Below are 21,102 nucleotides of genomic sequence, written 5' to 3' on the forward strand. Positions count from 1 at the left end.
AAGCTTGCAAGGATCAGGTCTTTCTTGGAAGCTTTTCCCTCCCTTCATTCTATATCAAAGCGCGATTTGCTTTCGCTACTCGGTCACCTAAATTTCGCCATGAGAATAATTCCTCAAGGCAGGGCTTTCATCTCACGGTTGTTAACTCTGGCCCATTCCGTGGTAAAGCTAAGCGATCAGATACAACTTGACGAAGGCTGCTTGTCCGACATTCATTTCTGGAAAAGATTGCTCAACGTTTGGAACGGTATTTCTTTTTTTTACAACGACGTTTTTGAATCATCGCTTCAACTTCAATTATTCACCGACGCGAGCTATGGTTAAATTTCTTAAAATCCGGCCTAGAACTTCCACATACGCACCGCTTTTTATATTACCTAACGGAGCACCCCTTTCCAAGGCTTGTTTCAGAACTCACTTAATCACTGTTATCAAAAGCTGCAGTCTATCCCCCTCTCTCTATACTGGCCATTCATTCAGAATCGGGGCAGCTACAACAGCTGCTGAACGAGGAATCTCTACATCAGCGATTAAGATCATGGGCAGATGGTCTTCCTCAGCTTTTGAATCATACATCAGACCCGATTCAAAAACCATTGTGAAGCTCAGCAAGCTCTTCAGTAACAATCAGGTACATTTTATGCAATTACTGGTGGTGGTTTTAATGGCGGTAATGGCCTTGCGTGACCTTGTCTCAAAAAAAAAAAAAAAAAAAAGCCGTCTATGTTGGCCAACGCCCTTATATCTGTCCGGTCTATCGAGGCGTCTATGGCCGGCCTAACGTGGCTATATCTGTTCGGTCTATCGAGGCCGTCTATGTCTGGCCTAACGTGGCTATATCTGTCGGTCTATCAAGGCCTGTCTACGTCCGGCCTATCGTGGCTATATCTGTTCGGTCTATCGAGGCCGTCTATGTCTGGCCTATCGTGGCTATATCTGTCTGCCTATCGAGGCTGTCTTAGTCTGGTTACGTAAGGCTAAAGCAGTAGCGCATATATAATATATATAAAAAAAAATTATAATAAAAAATTTATAAAATAAATAAAATTAACTTTAAAATTAACCTAATTAACTTTTACATTCTATCTTTCAGGAACCTCAGGATTCAAGTCCGGCGTCTATTCTTTTCGTCTATTTTTGGGGGTCGGCTGCGCCCCTGCCTTCATCTTCAGGCAGGAATCGTCTCAGGTTACGTATGTAACCTCTGTTCCCTGAGAACAGGGAACGAAACACTGCGTCAGCTGACGCTATGGGGAACGCCTCCAGCGTGACAGGTGTCTGAAGCTACTATCGAATCAAGTAAATCCTGTTGACCGGTGACAGCCCATGATGTCATCAATGTGCAACCCGGAAGTATATAAGGGTGCCTTGCCAACACATACACATCCTCTCATCTGAAGGGACTGTTCGGCAGACAGGCCCCGAGGCATGGCAACGAGACACAGCATTTCGTTCCCTGTTCTCAGGGAACAGAGGTTACATACGTAACCTGAGATGTTCCCTTTCGAAAGGGAACTCTCGCTGCGTCAGCTGACGCTATGGGGAACGATATACCCACGCCGCCATGCTGAGGGGAGTGTCTGCCCCTGGCAGTGACAACTGTCAGCACAAGTAAATTCAACTGAAAAACCTGAGCAACTCCCCCTCAGGTCACACTGGGCTGTCAGTGACAGCATCCCCTACGGTCATAGCCCAAGCTATACGCCTAAAATGGGACCTTAATGCAACTGCATGAGGTCCTACCCAGACTGCTCAAAGGCCGGGGACCAACTACTTCAACAGAAGGGGTCCCTTTAAGGGAATGTGGCTAGGGGACCCGAAGGAGCCCCAGCCAGTCACTACTCGGGAAACAAGTTATCCCGAGTGCCACCAGGGAGGCCTGACCTGGTGCCCTAAGTGTTATGGACACTTCGGTTTAGCCAACCCTGTCTGTTCAGAAACAGAGCCTCCATATGGTGCCTCAGAAGGTATCCAGACTAAGGGACTGAAACCCTGGCAGTCCTACTTAGCCCGGAACTCAGAGACGGGTTATCCCAGAGAGCAACACTCAGCGTAGCGCTTTACAACCCTTGCTAGCGAGGGGAGTCTGCCTGCTCAAATCAAGGATCTACCAAGTGCTTGTGTTTCAAAGCAGTAGGGAGGCCGGAAAGGCCTACGGACTGATCTAACAGGGAGGCCTCACGAGAGGCCTGCGACCGTCTGACCAGGCTCAGTGCTATGTGCTCATAGACAACCCACAGTGAGGGGAGCAGCTGAACCTGCCTGGCGGGTAATCCCCAGCTGTAGGCTAAGCTACCATAGGTTCTACTCACAGAGAACTGGTAACCGAGAAGTGCCTAAACTTGGGAACTTCGCCTTAAAGGAGGCCCCGTGGGGCCTACTACCTGATAGCGGGTTTCTCAGGGAGGTCTACAGAGGCCTACTACCTGATAGCATGCTATGCTAGCTAGCCGAGCATCTTGACTCGGGAATCCACCCTCAGGGAGGCCTAGTGAGGCCTGCTACCTGATAGCAATATATGCCGGCTTCTAGAGCGTTCAAGCTCACCTTCAGGGAGGCCTTGTGAGGCCTACCCTCATAGCAAGTCATGCTAGCTACCCGAGCACTCCTATCTCGGGAGCTCACCTTCAAAAGAAGCCTAGAAAGGCCTTATGTCTGATGGTAAGCCTACTAGGGAGGCCTGGTGAGGCCTACTACCTGCTAGCATTAACCATGCTAACCGTCAAGTGACTGAGACTCAGAGCACTCCTCCAGAGAGGCCTAGAGAGGCCTGCCAACTGATAGCAATTTATACAAATTGTCAGAATAACAAAAAAGTCCCTGGGGGCTCGTCCTCATGGAGGCCTGATGAGGCCTACCACCTGATAGCCAGTCAGGCTAGCCGTACCGATGTCACACATCGGCACTCACCCTCAAGGAGGCCTGATGAGGCCTACCACTCGATAGCAAGCCATACTAGCAGAGTATCCAACTCAGGAACTCGCCTCCAAGGAGGCCTGGTGAGGCCTACCACCTGGTAGCAAGTCACAACTGACTGCTATGAAACCCTGGACAGTTAGACTACTGGCTGAATAGTAACTACCCATTGCACCTTGCTATGGGGACCCGCCCTCAGGAAGGCTTTGTAAAGCCTACAAGCTGGTAACAAGTCTTCACAATAGTCAACGTATCTGGGAAGCATAACACACCAATTCACACAACTGGGGCCGCCCACAGGAGGCCTCTTAGGCAGCTACCTGGTCGCAGCTGCTGTGAACCCAGACTTTAGCAAAAACGGGCTGGCTCTGACCGAGCGACTCTCACATGAGAGGAGGCTGACAACACAGGGATGGTATAAAGGCTCAGATTCACGTAGTGAACAGCCAGAGGTGACAGTGCCTCAGCAACGCATCTCTAACATCCATACAGCCTAGGCCAACTAAGCAAATATGCCCAACTGAAGCTCCAGCGTCAGTCTCTAGTAAACACACTCTAGACAAGACAAACTACTCTAACCTGCGGTGGCTTAGGGGAACCGAAGACACATAGTAAAAACCCTAAGTGGTAGCATTCTCCCAGAAGGACGTCCTACCGCATAGTACTCCGCTAACATTTCAGTAGAAATGATTGGCGGCCTCAACACAACTCTCCCCATGAGAGGAGGCCTTAATTACATACATATGATACCATGAGCGGTGGCTTGCCTCGCGATATCTTGACCGGCAAGGGAAAGCCAACACACGCTCACCTCCACAGCCCAGCTCCTGGTGCTGCAATAAGCCACCTACAGGGGGAAACTTCAGTTAACTCCTCCTTCCTAATGGTTGCGTAAACCCACACTCTATACAGGGAACAAAGGTCTGTAAGAAATACATATTTTAGTGTTATCACACAAAATAGACCACTCTCACCTGCGGCGTGTAGAGCGAAGACTCACCACACAGTTCTCCTTGCATGCCTGAAAGGGTACTCTCACTGATCAAGCCAAGGCGGGCCTCCCCAGGCCTGATGTAAGAAGCACCTGGAGAAACGTTCTATGAAGAAAAACTATGAGGGATCCTTCTTCCTACGGGAGACCCGCCCCTTTTGCGACCTCCTCCTATGAGGGGGCGCACGAAAGGCAATACTGGCACTCTGTATGAGGAGGAGGAGGAATCAACAGAGGAGCAATCAACAGAGGAAGAGATGGAGGCCATGCTGGAGGCAGAGGTAGAGGAAGAGGTAGAGGTAGAGGAAGAGGAAGAGGAAGAGGAAGAGGAAGAGGAAGAGGAAGACAAGAAGGTGCTCAAAGAGGACTGAATCTCACAAATGAGATCCGTGCAACACTGGTTGATCACGTTGTCAACCACGGACTGACGCTGAGAGAGGCTGGACTGCGAGTACAGCCAAATCTAAGCCGATACACAGTGGCAAGTGTGATAAGAACATTTCGACTGGAAAATAGGTACTGTAAAAATATCATCATATCACAAACATCTGCACGGTTTCAGTAACTGCTTACAGTACTGTATTCTATGCACTATCAGCACTTCTGTTACCTTTTCCTGTAAAATTACTGTACTATTGTATGGATTTGTTTTTATATATAGGATTGAGGGTCAGGAGCGACAAGGGGGAAGGCCTCCTATTTTCACAGCAAGAGAGGGAGATTGTAAACATGGTTTTGGCCAACAATGCTATAACACTCAAGCAGCTCCAAGCTAACATTGTCAATAACCATGCCACTTTCAACGATATCCATCAGGTCTCAACATCAACACTGGCACGCATCCTAAAAAAAAAACATATTCAAATGAAGCAGATTTATCGAGTGCCTTTCGAGCGCAATTCCGAAAGGGTGAAGCGACTGCGGCATGATTATGCAGAGGTATGTATTCACTATAGCAGTGTGATCTTGCATACTGTTTCATATTCTTTTACTGTACTGTACTATGTATACTAGATCTACACTGAACTATACAATTTTGCCTGACACTGTTCTTCAGAGAGTTTTACGAATGGATGGAGAGGAGATCCTGCATGAGTTCATTTACGTAGATGAGGCTGGTTTTAACCTGGCGAGAACACGAAGGCGGGGAAGAAACATCATTGGCCAAAGGGCTATAGTCAATGTCCCCGGGCAACGTGGGGGTAATATAACACTCTGTGCAGCCATTACACAGAATGGGGTCCTCCACCGCCATGCCCATATGGGCCCTTACAACACAGCACTCATACTTACATTCTTGGACCAATTGCACAACATAACAGCAGCTAATCAAATTGATCATATGCAATACATTGTTGTCTGGGACAATGTGTCTTTCCACCGCTCTGCTCTGGTTCAGAACTGGTTTCAGCAACATCCACATTTCACTATCCTATATCTTCCACCATATTCTCCATTCCTCAACCCTATAGAAGAGTTTTTCTCGGCATGGCGGTGGAAGGTATATGATCTCCGTCTCCAGGCTGAGGTACTCCTCATCCAAGCCATGGAGGAGGCCTGTGACCAGATGGAGGTTGCAGCAATGCAAGGATGGATTCGTCATTCAAGACGTTTCTTTCCAAGGTGTCTTGCCAATGACAACATTGCCTGCGATGTTGATGAAATTCTCTGGCCAGATCCAGCTAGGCGAAGAGACGATGTATAGTTTTTTTTGTTCCTTGAACTTACAGTACAATATGTGAAGTGACATTTTGTTACAGTATTCTGGATCTCCATGTCAACATTTTGGGCGTGTTGACAAATAAATTAGTTTCTTCAGTCTGCAACATTGGTCTTGTGTGGTGTTTGGTGACTTTACATTATATTTGTACTTTGTTGATGGTAGCCTACTCTAATCATAGGGAAATAGAAGTGCTAAAAGTGTTTTAGGTTTATCACAGCAGAGTGTAACTCGTGCAAACAGAGTATGTTAATGTGAAACGTGTGTGTTTCATATGGTAACAAAGTGTGGTTTTGAAACAGAAGTGTATAGTTTTTACAAGAGTGTTTAATTATGCAAAGGATCTGTAGTGTTTTGCTAATTGGGTGTGTGGTTGTGCTAATTGTGTGTAGTGTTTTGAAAACGCGGGCCCTGTTTTGAAAATCGTGCTTAAGCAATCCAAAAAAACTGTAATAAACAATTAAAATGTCTCCTTGCTATTTTTGACACATTCATAATCATTACTTTTGCTGGTGCTTTGTGGCTAGCTTTATGTGTGCGCTTATGTGCGGAATAGGCAAATATATTACTTAAACGCTCATTAGGCTATGGATTTTTTTCCTATGCCTATTTAGAATTCTCTCCAGTATATATATATATATATATATATATTTATGTAATTAATTAAATTAATTGTAATTAAAAAAGTGCTTAATCGACTAATGGCTTAAATTAGTAAAAAAACTACTAGTCTAGTAGAAAAAACCTAAGTCGGGGGCAGCTTATTTCACATATTTTCGAGCATGTCACAATGAGCATTCTGGGTGATAGCAGCCCTGAGTGGAATGAGCTCGCATAATAGCTCAGCATTATTAAATTGCAGACAAAGAGTTTGGATAGCTAGGTTGGCTTGTATGTTTGGTGCGGAGTGGGTACGATAGGGGGTCCAACCTGTGTGTGTGTGTGTGTGTGTGTGTGTGTGTGTGTGTGTGTGTGTGTGTGTGTAAATTTCAGTCTTGACATTTTAGAGTGTCACCCCTTCATTTTTGTGAGCTTTTCCTGCATTATGACTGAATTATTGAATGGATTTCACATATTCTCAAAACTTTGCTCTGTTTTACAGACACGGTGGTTCATAGGTGTGTGTGTGTGTGTGTGTGTGTGTGTGTGTGTGTGTGTGTGTGTGTGTGTGTGTGTGTGTGTGTGTGTGTGTGTGTGTGTGTGTGTGTGTGTGTGTGTGTGTTTAAGTGTGCGTCTGTGTGTGAGTGGATGTGTCAATATCACACTCTTGATGTTTTAGAGTGTCACCCCTTTACTGCTGTGTGATTTTTTTTTTTTTCAGCATTGTGGCCAATTTGTAGATTGTACACACAAAAATAGTTTTTGTTGATTTCCCATTCATTTCCTATGGTCGGCCATTTTCGAACACCAGAGGTAGTATTTTTTATGACCACTTAGCATGCGCGAATCATGCCCTCAATTTTTTTTGTTTTAGTTCACATTTCTAATGTCATAAAAGTTGAAGCTGTGATTTTTAGAAATTCAAAACTTTCCGGTCAGAAATGACTGAAAAGCACCCAAGGGTTAAAAATAGGCAGGTTTACATTTAAACTGACATTTTGAGTCTGGATTTAATTTATATTTAAAATAGATTAGCTTTAGAGGAATATATTAACTTTAATCAAAGTCCCTTTAAGATATGTATAAATATATAAAGTCTTTGCTTTAATCCTATTGCTCCATAACTTTAAATCTCATTTAGGAACTGACCTTGTCTGTGTTTAAATGAAGTGATTCAACACACCTCAATTTAAAAGAAAGCCTAGATCAACAAGCCATAGATTAGCCCTAAACCTTGCTTAATTTAACCCTCATTGGTGCAACCCATGTAATGAATTTCTCATTCAATAACCCATTACAGTGTGTGAAAAATTATTATTATATATATATTATTATAAACCTTTTATTACAATAATAGTGTAAACCCTATTACATTATGCTTTGTTATAACTATTATGAGTTGTTAAGATGTTAAGAACAAAAAGGAGAAAGAGAATAAAAGCAATACAATTTTAAAATATGCATTAAATACAATTATAAATATTTTTTTTTTACCTCTTGTAAATAAGAGGCTGCATTAACTAATTTCTGCTAATGCTTATTATTATAATGTTTATTATTAGTAGTAGTTCTTTATCTCAGATTCTCTAAACGATTAAACAATGCTCTTTATTTGACTGTAAACTGAGTACAATAAAGAAAAACGTGATATACACTTTTGTGGGTCCATTTTAAAGGGATAGTTTGACAGTTTAAAAAAGCTGTTGCCCTCATGCTGAATGACTCAATCTTCCGTGGAACCATATTGTAAAAAATTGTCATTGTACATACAATGGAAGTCAAAGGGCATTAATATTGGTTGTACTGTTCCCAATGTTCTTCAGAATATCTTCTTTTGTGTTTCACAGAAGAAATAAAGTTATACTTGCTTCAAACAGATTTTGAAAACTTGTTGGGTTAGTGTTTTTTTTTTTTACAAATTCAGAATGATTCACTTTGATTTCTAATGAAATTGTATTAAATACACAGTTAAATCCCCAGTGTTAAATCAACACTGCTCAGAGCACATATGATCCCACTCTACAGAGTGTTGAAGTAACACTGAATCAGAGTTAAAGCTAATGAGATAATTAAGAGATTTATTAAGTGATGATCGGGCATTAGTGATCAACACCTGCTGTTAACAGAATCAATGAAGGAAAGAGAAACAACAAGAACTACAACTGACTTCAGCCACAGCCTTAGATGAAATCAACTGAAGATAAATAAGACATTACATCTCTGAACTTCTCAGCAGAGGAGGATTAAACAACTCCACAAACAGCATTACCAGCTTCACTTGCTCACCTGTGTATGCATCATCAAAAAGGTGTAAACTGAATGTGATGTTTTAATATCACTGTTTTAGTCTATTACGGCACTTTAAGTGTGGGTTACAGTAAGGATTCTTTAGCCTGTCGTCGATTCACCCTTGATTTAAAATAAAACCCATATCAACAAATCCTAAATTAGTATTAAACTTTGCTTAATTTGCTCTGCCTTGTCTTATATCCAGCGCGAAGGACTCCTGCACATGTAAATTTGCTGATTGTTCTCCATTTTTAGTTAAGGATAAATTAAATACCCAATCAATCAAACTAAATAAATACAATGCAATAATAATTATTTTGTGCGACAGATGCACAGTGATCATATCACACATCAAAATGCATTAATGTATGCAGTGTTTTGAAAGCTCACTGTACACTGTAAAAAATGCTGGGTTAAAAAAATCTGGGTTGAAAATAGACAAGCGGTTGGGTTAAATGTTTGCCCAACATTCTGGGGCAATTTAATTTAACCCAACTATTGTTTAAAAATTATTATATGGCTGGCTTAAAATGAACCCAAAATAGGTTGGAAATTAAAAATCAGACGCATAATTACTAGAAGCAACAATAATAATCAAAAGGTGAACATTTATTAATAAACAATGTAAATGTGTTTTGTTTAATTATCATACATTTAACTTATTAGTTAATTTATTAATCATTAATAAATGTTAATATCCAACATTTTGGGTTCAAGTTAAGCAAGAAATACAGTAATTATTAAACAATAGTTGAGTTAAATAAAACTACCCAGCAGGTTGGGCAAACATTTAATCCAACCGCTGGGTTAAAACAACTCATTCACTAGATTTGTCCATTTTTCAACCCAACTTGGGTTGTTTTTAACCTAGAATTTTTTAGAGTGTACAATTAAAAAAAAAACATAAGTTCATGCACAAATAAATGCTGAGATGTTTCTAATGGTACACATCTTTAAAAGTATGTTTTCTTACCAAATTAGTCTAAATAAAGGTAATACATTTTAGATGATGATAGAAAGAGTGTTGTTTTGTGAATGTGTAAAAATACACATCCATCTTGAGAGTTTTTGCTGGACACGTTTATTTAATTTATTTAAATTATGTACTTATTTGTATTTTCATGATTGTTGCGAAGATGAATGACACTGCATGTGGGTGTAAGTTTGTACTAAACCAAAATCTTTTCAGCTGCATTTCTGAATAATTCTACCAATAGAAGTGTTAGGCAACACTATGGCATTTATTGAAGAACTGTCATAACTGCCATTTCACATTTGCGGTGTCCTTTCCCATGAAAATGTAACATGTAGAGGTTAGACGAGGAGACTAGATATCCCTGAAGCCTGAAAACCACAGATAATCTTGAAACTTTCATGTAGTTTTCACAAGAAATCTCTAAAGAATGTGAATGTCTTTTTCCTACCTGATGCTTTTATAGTAAGAGAGAATAACTTAAACAGCTGAAGTTGCTATGTCTGTTATTTTTCTTATAAACTGTGCACTCTTTAAAAAACGAAAGGTTTCAGCTGATGAGAGGTTGTGCTCTTCTCTGAAACTACACACACAAACAATTCCAAACAAAAGAAACAATTTAGACAATGAGGAAAATTGTCTCAGGTTATGACTATAACCATAGTTCCCTGAGAAGGGAACGAGACACTGCGTCCACTAGGACTACTTTGGGAACGCCCCCAGCGTGATAGCGTCTGATGCACGTTTGTCAACTTAGCCAATGGCGAGAATGAACGTCACAGGCGGGTGACGTCATGAGCAGGAAAGGATAAATACACCTCCGGTCCGACCGGCTTCAGCTAAACTGCCGAAGCAAATCGACCAAGGGATGCAGGGAGTATGGCAAAGGGAAGCAGTGTCTCGTTCCCTTATCAGGGAACTATGGTTATAGTCATAACCTGAGACGTTCCCTTTCGAGGGAACTTCACATTGCATCCACTAGGATTACTTTGGAAACGATATACCAAAACGCCATAAAACCAAAATGCCTGTCGTGTGAAACTGTGGCACATTCAGGACAGAAGCGCTGATGAACCTGGAGCTGCGTCCAGGTCAAGATCATAGTATCTCACAAACGTAAGAGGCGAGGACCAACCGGCCGCATTGCAGACTTCTTTGAGGGAAACCCCCGATACCAAGGCCTTAGAGACCGCCATATTCCTAGTAGAATTAGCTCTGACAGCTAAAGGGCATTGCTGGCCAGAAGACTCATAAGCCAGTGAAAAAGCCTCGACTATACACTTGCTCATTGTCTGTTTGGACGCAGGGCGACCCCTGTTATGCTACCCAAAACAGACAAAAAGTTGATCCGCTTTTCTCCACAGGGCAGCTCTGTGGATGTAAGCATCCAGTGCTCGCACTGGACATACAAAGTTCCATTTTTCCTGGCCCGAATCAAATAGAGGAGGACAGAGAGTCTGCAGCACTATAGGCCATGGAACACTGGTTAGCACTTCGGGAACATACCCTATTCTAGGGTAAAGGAAAGCTTTTACCATCCCCGGTGCAAACTCCAAGCACGTAGGGGATACAGTAAAGGCCTGAATGGAAGACATGGCAAGGAGGAAGACAGTTTTAAGAGTCAGAAACTTCTCTGAGATGCTATCTAGTGGCTCGAACGGAGCTGATGATAAACCTTCCAACACGATAACCAAATCCCAAGCAGGGACTCTAGTGCGCACTGTAGGCCTCAGCCTCTGGGTGCCACGCAGGAAACGAGCTACTAATGAGTTTTTCCCCCACAGTGGTACCATTCACATGGGCATGGTAAGCCGAGATATTGGACATATACACTTTTAATGAAGAAGGGGTCAACCCAGAAGAGAAACGATCTTGCAGAAAATCTAGCACTGAACCAATAGGGCCGTTAACTGAATCTAGCTATCGTTCTTGACACCAAGAAGTGAACAATCTCCATTTCAGGGCATATAGTTTCCTCGTGGATGGAGCTCTGGAGCTAAGGATGGTCTCTACAACCTCAGTTGAGAGACCAGATTCTATGAGCTCGAACCCCTCAGAGGCCAAACCCACAGGTTCCACATTTCTGGGCGGGGATGAAATATCAAGCCCTCCGCCTGAGATAGAAGATCCCTCCTGATCGCAATCTTCCAAGGTGAGCCATCAAGCAGAGCTACAAGGTCCGAGAACCAAATCCGGCTCTGCCAGTAGGGTGCAACTAACTGTAGACGTATCCCCTCCCGGCGAATCTTCTCCAGAACTCCATGGAGCAAAACAACTGGGGGAATTGCGTACAGACGCAGCCTCGGCCATGTCTGTTCCATGGCATCCAGTCCCAGAGGAGCTGGATGCGTCAAAGAGAACCAGACTGGACAGTGCGTCGTATCCTGAGACGCAAACAGATCCACCTCTGCCTGGCCATAAATCTCCCAAATGAGCTTCAACACCTCGGGGTGAGGTCTCCATTCCCCTGGCCTCAGCCCCTGTCTCGACAGGATGTCTGCTCCTATATTCTGGGTCCCCGGGATAAAGATTGCTCTCAAGGAGAGAAACTTCCCCAGAGACCACAGGAGGATCTGGTGCGCCAGTTTGCACCTTTTTTCTTAGTGACTCGACGACACTGGGCTCCCAACACAGGACCCTGGGACAGGAACCAAATTTTCTTCCATATAACCAAGGCGCGGACGGGATCTTGATCATACGAAAAGACTTCCCCCTCGGGAAAACCCTTTGGTCCTGAGCCACCACTGTAAAGGTCGCATGTACAGCAGGCCAAAAGGTATCTCATTGGATGCTGCTGCCATCAACCCCAACAATTTTTTTTAACTGTTTCACAGTGAGTGACTGGCCTAGCTCTACTCTTTTCACAACTGATAGAATAGCAGTGATGCGAGCGGGTGAGAGAACTGCTCGCATCGCTACTGAATTGCAAACTACACCCAGAAAAGTGGTCCTCTGTACTGGAGAAAGCACACTCTTTTTTAAGTTCAGTCTCAACCCCAACTTTCGAATATGAGCAAGGACGACATATCAATGCCGAACTGCCATCACCTCTGACTGTGCTAGTATCAGCCAGTCGTCTATATAGTTCAGAGTGCGTATGCCCTGCAGCCTGAGCGGGGCCAGAGCTGCATCTATGCATTTCGTGAATGTACAGGGTGAAAGAGCTAGGCTGAACAGAAGAACCCGATATTGGTACGCTTTGCCCCCGAAAGCGAACCTTAGAAATTTCCTGTATTGTGGAAGGATGGAGACATGGAAGTATACGTCCTTTAGCTCTATTGTGGCAAACCAATCCTTGGATCTGATCACAATTTGACTTGACGTCAACATCTTGAATTTTAGTTTCCTGACTGTGCGATTCAGATGGCTAATGAATATCTAATATGGGACGCAACCCACCATCCTTTTTTTGGAACTGTGAAGTATTGGCTGTAAAAACCCAATTCTCTGTTTTGTTCTATAGCCTCCTTCTTTAATAAGGTTTCTAATTCCTGTTCCATTATCAGAGCCTGCTCGGGGTACACTAATGTTGACAGCACTCCGTTGAATCGAGGTGGGCGGAACCCAAACTGAATTCTGTACCCTTTATCTATCGTCTGCAGGACCCATAGTGATATATTTTGTAGAAGCTTCCACTCTGTCAGAAAGTCTACTAAGGGAACCAGCCTCTCGAGGATTCTCTCTATCGCTGAGATGGCGAGTCAGCATCTTCAACTTCATCTTTGCAGCTGACACTGACACAGAAAACGTCTCGGTTACGTATGTAACCCTCGTTCCCTGAGGAGGGAACGGAGACGTACGTCAGTGACTGACGAATGGGGGTTTCGCTTAGAAGCCAATCATCTTCGAGAATTTAACAGCGCCCAATGGCGTGCCAATGCCATGGGCATGCGGAATTTGCATGCGTAACTCCGCCCCACCTCGTGGGTATATAAGGAAGTTCGCTAGCAACATCGCATTATGTATCTGCTGCGGAGCCAAGATCTGAACTCCGCGTTCCAGCAGCACAGCTGACGTGGCTGAGGAACGTACGTCTCCGTTCCCTCCTCAGGGAACGAGGGTTACATACGTAACCGAGACGTTCCCTTTCGTTCAGTCACTCCGACGTACGTCAGTGACTGACGAATGGGGGTTCCAATATAACCGCGCCACTCAGCTGTCGTCCAGTGCCCTGCGTAAGTGTGAGATCCCGCCACTTAAGGCCGTAGGACTCCCACTTATCACAGGATTACCAACGTACACTGGGAAGCATATCCCAGTGAGGGTATGCCAAAGATGCCTACCCGTGGGGAGGACTTAGAGAGTACACATATGACCCGCTGTGGGCTGCATATGGGAAACTTTAGGATACCAGCCGAAGGTGGATTTTTAACCCTAGGGGTGGCAGGGGCTTGCCAAGGGAAAGACACCTGCTCACTGAGGAGGCTTACGGTGGAAATACTCGTGTGGCGGTCGCCGGAGGGAACCATGCACACGGGGCACCTGGCCGGACATGAGGGTCTGGGCTCGAAAGGGCAGACTGAACTGATGTCGGCGTTGACAGTGCTGGCGGAGCTCAGGGCTCTCGGGGAGCTCACCTGAGGAGAATATCACACGTATCCAGTCCGTGGAGTGGAGTGGCGAGCAAGCGAAGACACCAGAGCCTGGTCTATTACCGGCCCCTCGGGGGGGCGAGGACATAGTCGGACACTGGCTCCACTCGGAGATTGTAGAATCTGGCGAATGTGTTGGGTGTCGCCCAGCCTGCAGCTCTACAGATGTCTGTTAGCGAGGCGCCATGCGCTAAAGCCCAAGATGAGGCCACACTCCGGGTGGAGTGTGCCCTCACACCAAGGGGACATGGTCGACCTTGCTGCTGGTAAGCCAAAACAATGGTGTCCACTATCCAGTGAGACAACCTCTGCTTTGAGAGAGCTCTTCCCTTCCGCTCCCCACCATAACAGACAAAGAGCTGGTCTGAGGTCCTGAAACACTGCGTCATGTCTACGTAAGCGCGGAGAGCGCGTACTGGACAGAGCAATGCCAAGGCTGGGTCTGCCTCCTCCAAAGGCAGCGCTTGCAGGTTCACTACGTGATCTCTGAAGGGAGTGGTAGGAACCTTGGGCACATATCTAGGCCGGGGTCTCAAGATCACGTGACAGTTAGCCGGCCCGAATTCCAGGCACGCTTCGTCAACCGAAAATGCCTGCAGGTCCCCGACCCTCTTGAGAGAGGCCAATGCGGTCAGCAGAGCCGTCTTCATAGACAGAAACTTAATATCGGCCGACCGCAAAGGCTCAAAGGGAGGCCTCTGCAGAGCACTTAAGACTACTGAGAGGTCCCAAGAGGGAACGAGAGGAGAGCGAGGAGGATTCAGTCTCCTCGCCCCCCTCAGGAACCTGATGATCAGGTCGTGCTGACTTACCTTTTTGTCTCCCAAGAGGTCGTGATGGGCAGATATTGCAGCCACATACACTTTCAGGGTGGAGGGAGACAGCCTTCGCTCCAGCCCCTCTTGGAGAAACTCAAGCACGGACCCGATCGGGCATTTCTAGGGATCTTCTTGGCGGGAAGAGCACCAGGTGACGAAGAGGTTCCACTTCAACACATAGAGGTGTCGTGTAGACTCTGCCCTAGCGGAAGTGATGGTGGCGACCACCGTAGGTGGGAGGCCACCGAAACCTGCCGCGTCCCGTCCAGAAGCCACACGTGGAGCTTCCAGAACGCTGGACGCGGGTGCCATAGGGTGCCCCATCTCTGAGAGAGGAGGTCCGGTCTCAGAGGGATAGGCCAGGGAGGGGCTGTCGCAAGGAGTAGCAGTTCTGAGAACCAGGTCTGGCCGTACCAATACGGGGCGACCAACATGACCTGCTCCTTGTCCTCCCTGATCTTGCACAGTACTCGTGCGAGAAGGCTCACTGGGGGAAACGCATATAAGCGTAGGCCCTGGGGCCAGCTGTGCGCCAGTGCATCCGTGCCGAGCGTGCCCTCGGTCAGGGAATAGTACAGGCTGCAGTGGGAAGAGTCGTGGGAGTCAAACAGATCTACCTGTGCGTCGCCGAACTGTTCCCAAATCAGCTGGACCGTCTGGGGATGGAGTCTCCATTCTCCAGGAAGTGGCTGAATCCGTGAGAGCTCGTCGGCTGCACGGTTCAGTTCTCCCGGGATGTGGATAGCACGAAGGGACCTCAGGTGCTTCTGACTCCATAAAATGAGATGGCGGGCGAGTTGAGACAAACGGCGGGAGCGTAGACCGCCCTGGTGGTTGATGTACGCTACAGTGGCCGTGTTGTCTGTCCGGACAAGTACGTGTTGACCCCTCAGCAACGCTCGGAAGCGGTGCAGGGCGAACTGTACTGCCAGCAACTCGAGGCAATTGACATGCAGAAGGCGCTGGGGTCCTGTCCAGGAGCCCGCGGCTGCTTGTCCATTGCACATGGCACCCCAGCCCGTGGAGGAGGCAACCGTTGATACAACAACATGCCTGGAAACTCGTTCTAAGGACACGCCGGTCCGTAGAAAACTGAGGTTCGACCACGGAGTAAGTGTCTGTAAGCAGGCCCGGGTTACTTGGACCCGGAGCGTGCCAGACCGCCATGCCCATCTCGGGACTCGATCGCGAAGCCAGTGCTGAAGCGGTCTCATATGTAGCAATCCGAGCGGCGTCACCGCGGCTGCAGATGCCATATGCCCCAGGAGCCTCTGAAAGTGTTTCAGTGGAACCGCACTCTTGCTCTCGATTTGACAGAGGCAAGTCAGCAGAGACTGCGCGCGCTCGCTCGTAAGCTGCGCGCACATGGCGACCGAGTCGATTTCCATACCGAGAAAAGAGATCCTCTGCACGGGGCAGAGTTTGCTCTTCTCCCAGTTGACCTGAAGGTCCAGACAGGCTAAGTGGTGGAGAACCAGATCTCTGTGTTCGCAAACCTGCTCTCGGGGGTGACTCAGTATGAGCCAGTCGTCGAGGTAGTTCAGGATGCGAACCCCGTGCTGCTGTAGGGGCGCAAGGGCTGCCTCTGCAATCTTCGTAAAGACGCGAGGGGACAGAGATAGCCCGAATGGGAGGACCGCGTACAGGTATGCCCGCCCCTCGAAAGCAAACCGTAGGAACGGTCTGTGTCGAGGTAGGATGGAGACATGAAAGTAGGCGTCCTTCAGGTCGATCGCTGCAAACCAATCGCCGGGACGAACGCATTCGAAAAGGCGTTTCGCTGTCAACATCTTGAACGGAAGCCTGGGTAGGTAACGGTTCAATATGCGCAGGTCCAGGATTGGTCTTAACCCACCGGTCTTTTTGGGTACAATGAAGTAGGGGCTGTAAAACCCGGACTTCATCTCGGCTGGAGGGACAGGTTCGATCGCACCCTTCGCCAGTAGGGTGGCAACCTCCGCTCGCATGACAGGGGCATTGGCCCCGACCATAGTAAAGCGGACTCCCCGAAAGCAGGGAGGAACCTGCGCGAACTGAATCGCGTAGCCGCGCCTGACTGTCTTCGCGACCCAGCGGGACAGCCCTGGAATCTGAAGCCAGGCTCCCAGGAACTGCACCAGCGGGGTCATTCGGACTACAGACGTACCCGGTGTGGGGCAGCGATGCAGCGTTACCGACCCGGACAAGGGAGGCTGTTGGGCGTCCCGGTGTGGGGGTGCGGTTAACGGCTGCGTCCTGACAGAGGAGACCAGGGAAGGACGCACGTTCCACTGGGGTCTGCTCTGCCAGGAGGCTGGCGACAGAGAGGGATGCGAGTGGCGGGACCCGTGGGTGGCGCGCACTGGCATCACCGATCTCTGGGGGCTCAGGGATGGGAGTGTTAATTCTTTCATTGACCAAATTAGGGTGCTGCTGACCCGGGGGCCAGCAGCTGAACAAAGGATTCTCCCCCGGCCCTCCACCGGGGGAAGGAGTGGTCCTGCCACCATCTCCTGGAAAGAATTTCCCTTCCCTGAGCCGTCCGTCTCAGGAGCGCCGCTTGGCCTGGCGTTTAGCGGGGCGGCCTGAGGGGCCTGGGACGCCTTCCTACGGCTTCCTCCGCGACCCGGGCCGGGTAAAGGCTGCTGCTTGGACCGGGTGGGAGGGGCGGGAGCCTTAGGAGGGCGTCCTCGGCGGCGAGCAGGCTGAGGCGACTGTGCCGGCGGCTGGGTGGAAGCAGCAGCTGGCCGCCAGGGCAGTATATGCTTGATTGCCTCAGTCTGCTTCTGGGCGGTTGAAAACTGTTGGGCGAAGTTCTCAACCGCTCTGCCGAAGAGGCCAGCCTGGGATATGGGGGCATCGAGGAAACGTGTCCGCTCGGTGTCCCGCATATCGGCCAGGTTTAACCACAGATGTCGCTTCTGGACCACATTTGTGGACATCACTTGACCCAGGGAGCGTGCGGTCACCTTCGTCGCCCGGAGAGCGAGGTCGGTGGCGGCACGCAGCTCATTTAAGAGCCCCGGATCAACTCCACCCTCGTGCATGTCCCTGAGGATCCTGGCCTGGTAGACCTGAAGGATCGCCATGGCATGCAAAGAGGCGGCAGCCTGCCCCGCAGCTCTGTGCGATTTCGCCACCAAGGTTGATGTGAATCGACAGGCTTTGGAGGGGTGCTTAGGATCACCTCGCCAGGTTGAAGCGCTCTGAGGACACAGTTGCATCGCAACAGAACGTTCAACCTGGGGGACCCCAGTGTACCCTTTGGCCGCGGCCCCATCAAGGGTGGAGAAGGCGGAGGAGACTGCAGACCGATCACGGGAAGACAACGGGGACTTCCAGGACCAGGCAATCTCCTCATGCAGCTCGGGAAAGAAAGGTATTGGGGGCGGGGACTGACGTGAGTCAGCGTGGGCTCCCAAAAACCAATCATCGAGCCGCGAGCGTTCGGGACAGGGTGGAGGGTTCCACTCTAACCCTAGACTCGCGGCTGCCCGAGACAGAATGACTGTCAGCTCTGGGTCCGACTCGGGCAATGCTGGCGCGCCCGAAGGCGGCAGCACAGCCGAGTCATCATCCTCAGAGGACTCGAGCCCACCTTGTGATGCGGTGACCGGCATCGCATCATCCTCCGGAGCGCCAAACGAAATGCGCGGGGGAGCCGGAGCTGGCCCCGCGATTTCAGCCTGGACACTCGCGGGTTGCGGAGCGCTAGAGGGGGGTTTGGCCCGAGGCATGAGCGTCGGGGCTTTGTTCCACACCGTAACCCTCAGGTCACCCTGACCACCAGCCGAAGTACCGACCACGGGGGGCACGGTAGATCGGGGTGTGGTTGAGGGGACTCTCACTTCATTACGAAGATCCTTGAGCCTCGACCGCAGCACCGCGATGGTCATGTCCCCGCAGTGGGAACATGACTCCTCCACAAACGCTGCTTGAGCATGCTGAACGCCCAAGCATACCAAGCAGAGATTGTGCCCATCAGAGGAAGTCAACGACCGGCCACACCCAGAAGTACACGGGCGAGACATCCTGAAAAGGACGTGCCACGTGCAAGCTCTTTTGTGAGAGGAAGCTTCGCAGAGAACGCCGAAGCACCCAGGGACCACACACCAGCTGTCTAGCAGACCACTGCGCAGATCAGCAGGCAGGCAGTACGCGATCGCTGGAACGCGCCGTAGATCCAACGCCTCTGGAAAGCTGTTCGTCTCGAAGGCTGACAAAGACTCAGTTAGCAGGCTTGAAGGAGTGAAGAGATACTCTTGGCTCCAAAGCAGAAACATAATGCGATGTTGCTAGCGTACTTCCTTATATACCCACGAGGTGGGGCGGAGTTACGCATGCAAATTCCGCATGCCCATGGCATTGGCACGCCATTGGGCGCTGTTAAACACCTCGAAGGTAATTGGCTTCTAGGCGAAACCCCCATTCGTCAGTCACTGACGTCCGTCGGAGTGACTGAACGAAAGGGAACACTAGTTTATTAATAAACAATTAAAATGTCTCCTTGCTATTTTTGACACATTCATAATCATTACTTTTGCCGGTGCTTTGTGGCTAGCTTTATGTGTGTGCTTATGTGCGGAATAGGCAAATATATTACTTAAACGCTCATTAGGCTATGGATTTTTTTTCCTATGGCTATTTAGAATTCTCTCCAGTATATATATTTATGTTATTCAATTCATTGTAATTAAAAACGTGCTTAATCGACTAATGGCTTAAATGAACAACTACTAGTCTAGTAGAAAAAAAGTCGGGGGCAGCTTATTTCACATATTTTCGAGCATGTCACAATGAGCATTCTGGGTGATAGCGGCCCTGAGCGGATGAGCTCGCATAATAGCTCAGCATTATAAAATTGCAGACAAAGATTTTGGATAGGAAGGTTGGCTTGTATGTTTTGTGCGGAGTGGGTGCGGTAGGGGGTCCAACCTGTGTGTGTGTGTGTGTGTGTGTTTAAGTGTGCGTCTGTGTGTGAGTGGATGTGTCAATATCACACTCTTGATGTTTTAGAGTGTCACCCCTTTACTGCTGTGTGATTTTTTTCAGCATTGTGGCCGATTTGTAGATTGTACACACAAAAATAGTTTTTGTTGATTTCCCATTAATTTCCTATGGTCAGCCATTTTTTGACCAAAGAGCATCAGAGGTAGTATTTTTTTATGACCACTTAGCATGCGCGAATCATGCTCTCAATTTTTTTTTTGTTGTGTTTACATTTCTAATGTCATAAAAGTTGAAGCTGTGATTTTTAGAAATTCAAAACTTTCCGGTCAGAAATGACCGAAAAGCACCCGAGGGTTAAAAATAAGTAGGTTTACATTTAAAGTGACATTTTGAGTCTGGATTTAATTTATATTTAAAATAGATTAGCTTTAGAGGAATATATTAACTTTAATCAAAGTCCCTATAAGATATATATAAATATATATATATATATATATATATATATATATATATATATATATATATATATATATATATATATATATATATATATATATATATATATATATATATATATATATATAGTCTTTGCTTTAATCCTATTGCTCCATAACTTTAAATCTCATTTAGGAACTGACCTTGTTAATCTGTGTTTAAATGAAGTGGTTCAACACACCTCAATTTAAAATAAAGCCTAGATCATCAAACCCTAGATTAGCTCTAAACCTTGCTTAATTTAACCCTTATTGGTGCAACCCATGTAATGCATTTCTCATTCAATAACCCATTACAGTGTGTGAAAAATCATTATTATTTTATATATTATTATAAACTTTTTATTACAATAATAGTGTAAACCCTATTACATTACGCTTTGTTATAACTATTATGAGTTGTTAAGATGTTAAGAACGAAAAGGAGAAAGAGAATAAAAGCAATACAATTTTAAAATATGCATTAAATACAATTATGAATATAAAAAATGTTTACCTCTTGTAAATAAGAGGCTGCATTAACTAATTTCTGCTAATGCTTATTAATATAATGTTTATTATTAGTAGTAGTTCTTTATCTCAGATTCTCTAAACGATTAAACAATGCTCTTTATTTGACTGTAAACTGAGTACAATAAAGAAAAACGTGATATACACTTTTGTGGGTCCATTTTAAAGGGATAGTTTGATAGTTTAAAAAAGCTGTTGCCCTCATGCTGAATGACTCAATCTTCCGTGGAACCATATTGTAAAAAATTGTCATTGTACATACACTGGAAG

The 21,102-nt window shown here is 46.7% G+C and overlaps 1 protein-coding gene across 1 annotated transcript in view; it reads left to right on the forward strand.

The window, feature by feature from the left end:
- Positions 1-4,080: 4,080 nt before the first annotated feature.
- LOC307139241 (polyunsaturated fatty acid 5-lipoxygenase-like) overlaps positions 4,081-21,102 on the forward strand; it is a gene marked incomplete at both ends in the record, with an annotated part of 40,145 nt that continues 23,123 nt past the window's right edge. The window contains one exon of the mRNA XM_079838130.1: positions 4,081-4,206. Coding sequence (XP_079694256.1) covers positions 4,081-4,206 — 126 coding nt within the window. The remainder of the gene's footprint in view (positions 4,207-21,102) is intronic.

This window comes from Gobio gobio (genome assembly GCF_949357685.1).
Source record: "Gobio gobio genome assembly, chromosome: 2".
Lineage (NCBI taxonomy): Eukaryota > Metazoa > Chordata > Actinopteri > Cypriniformes > Gobionidae > Gobio > Gobio gobio.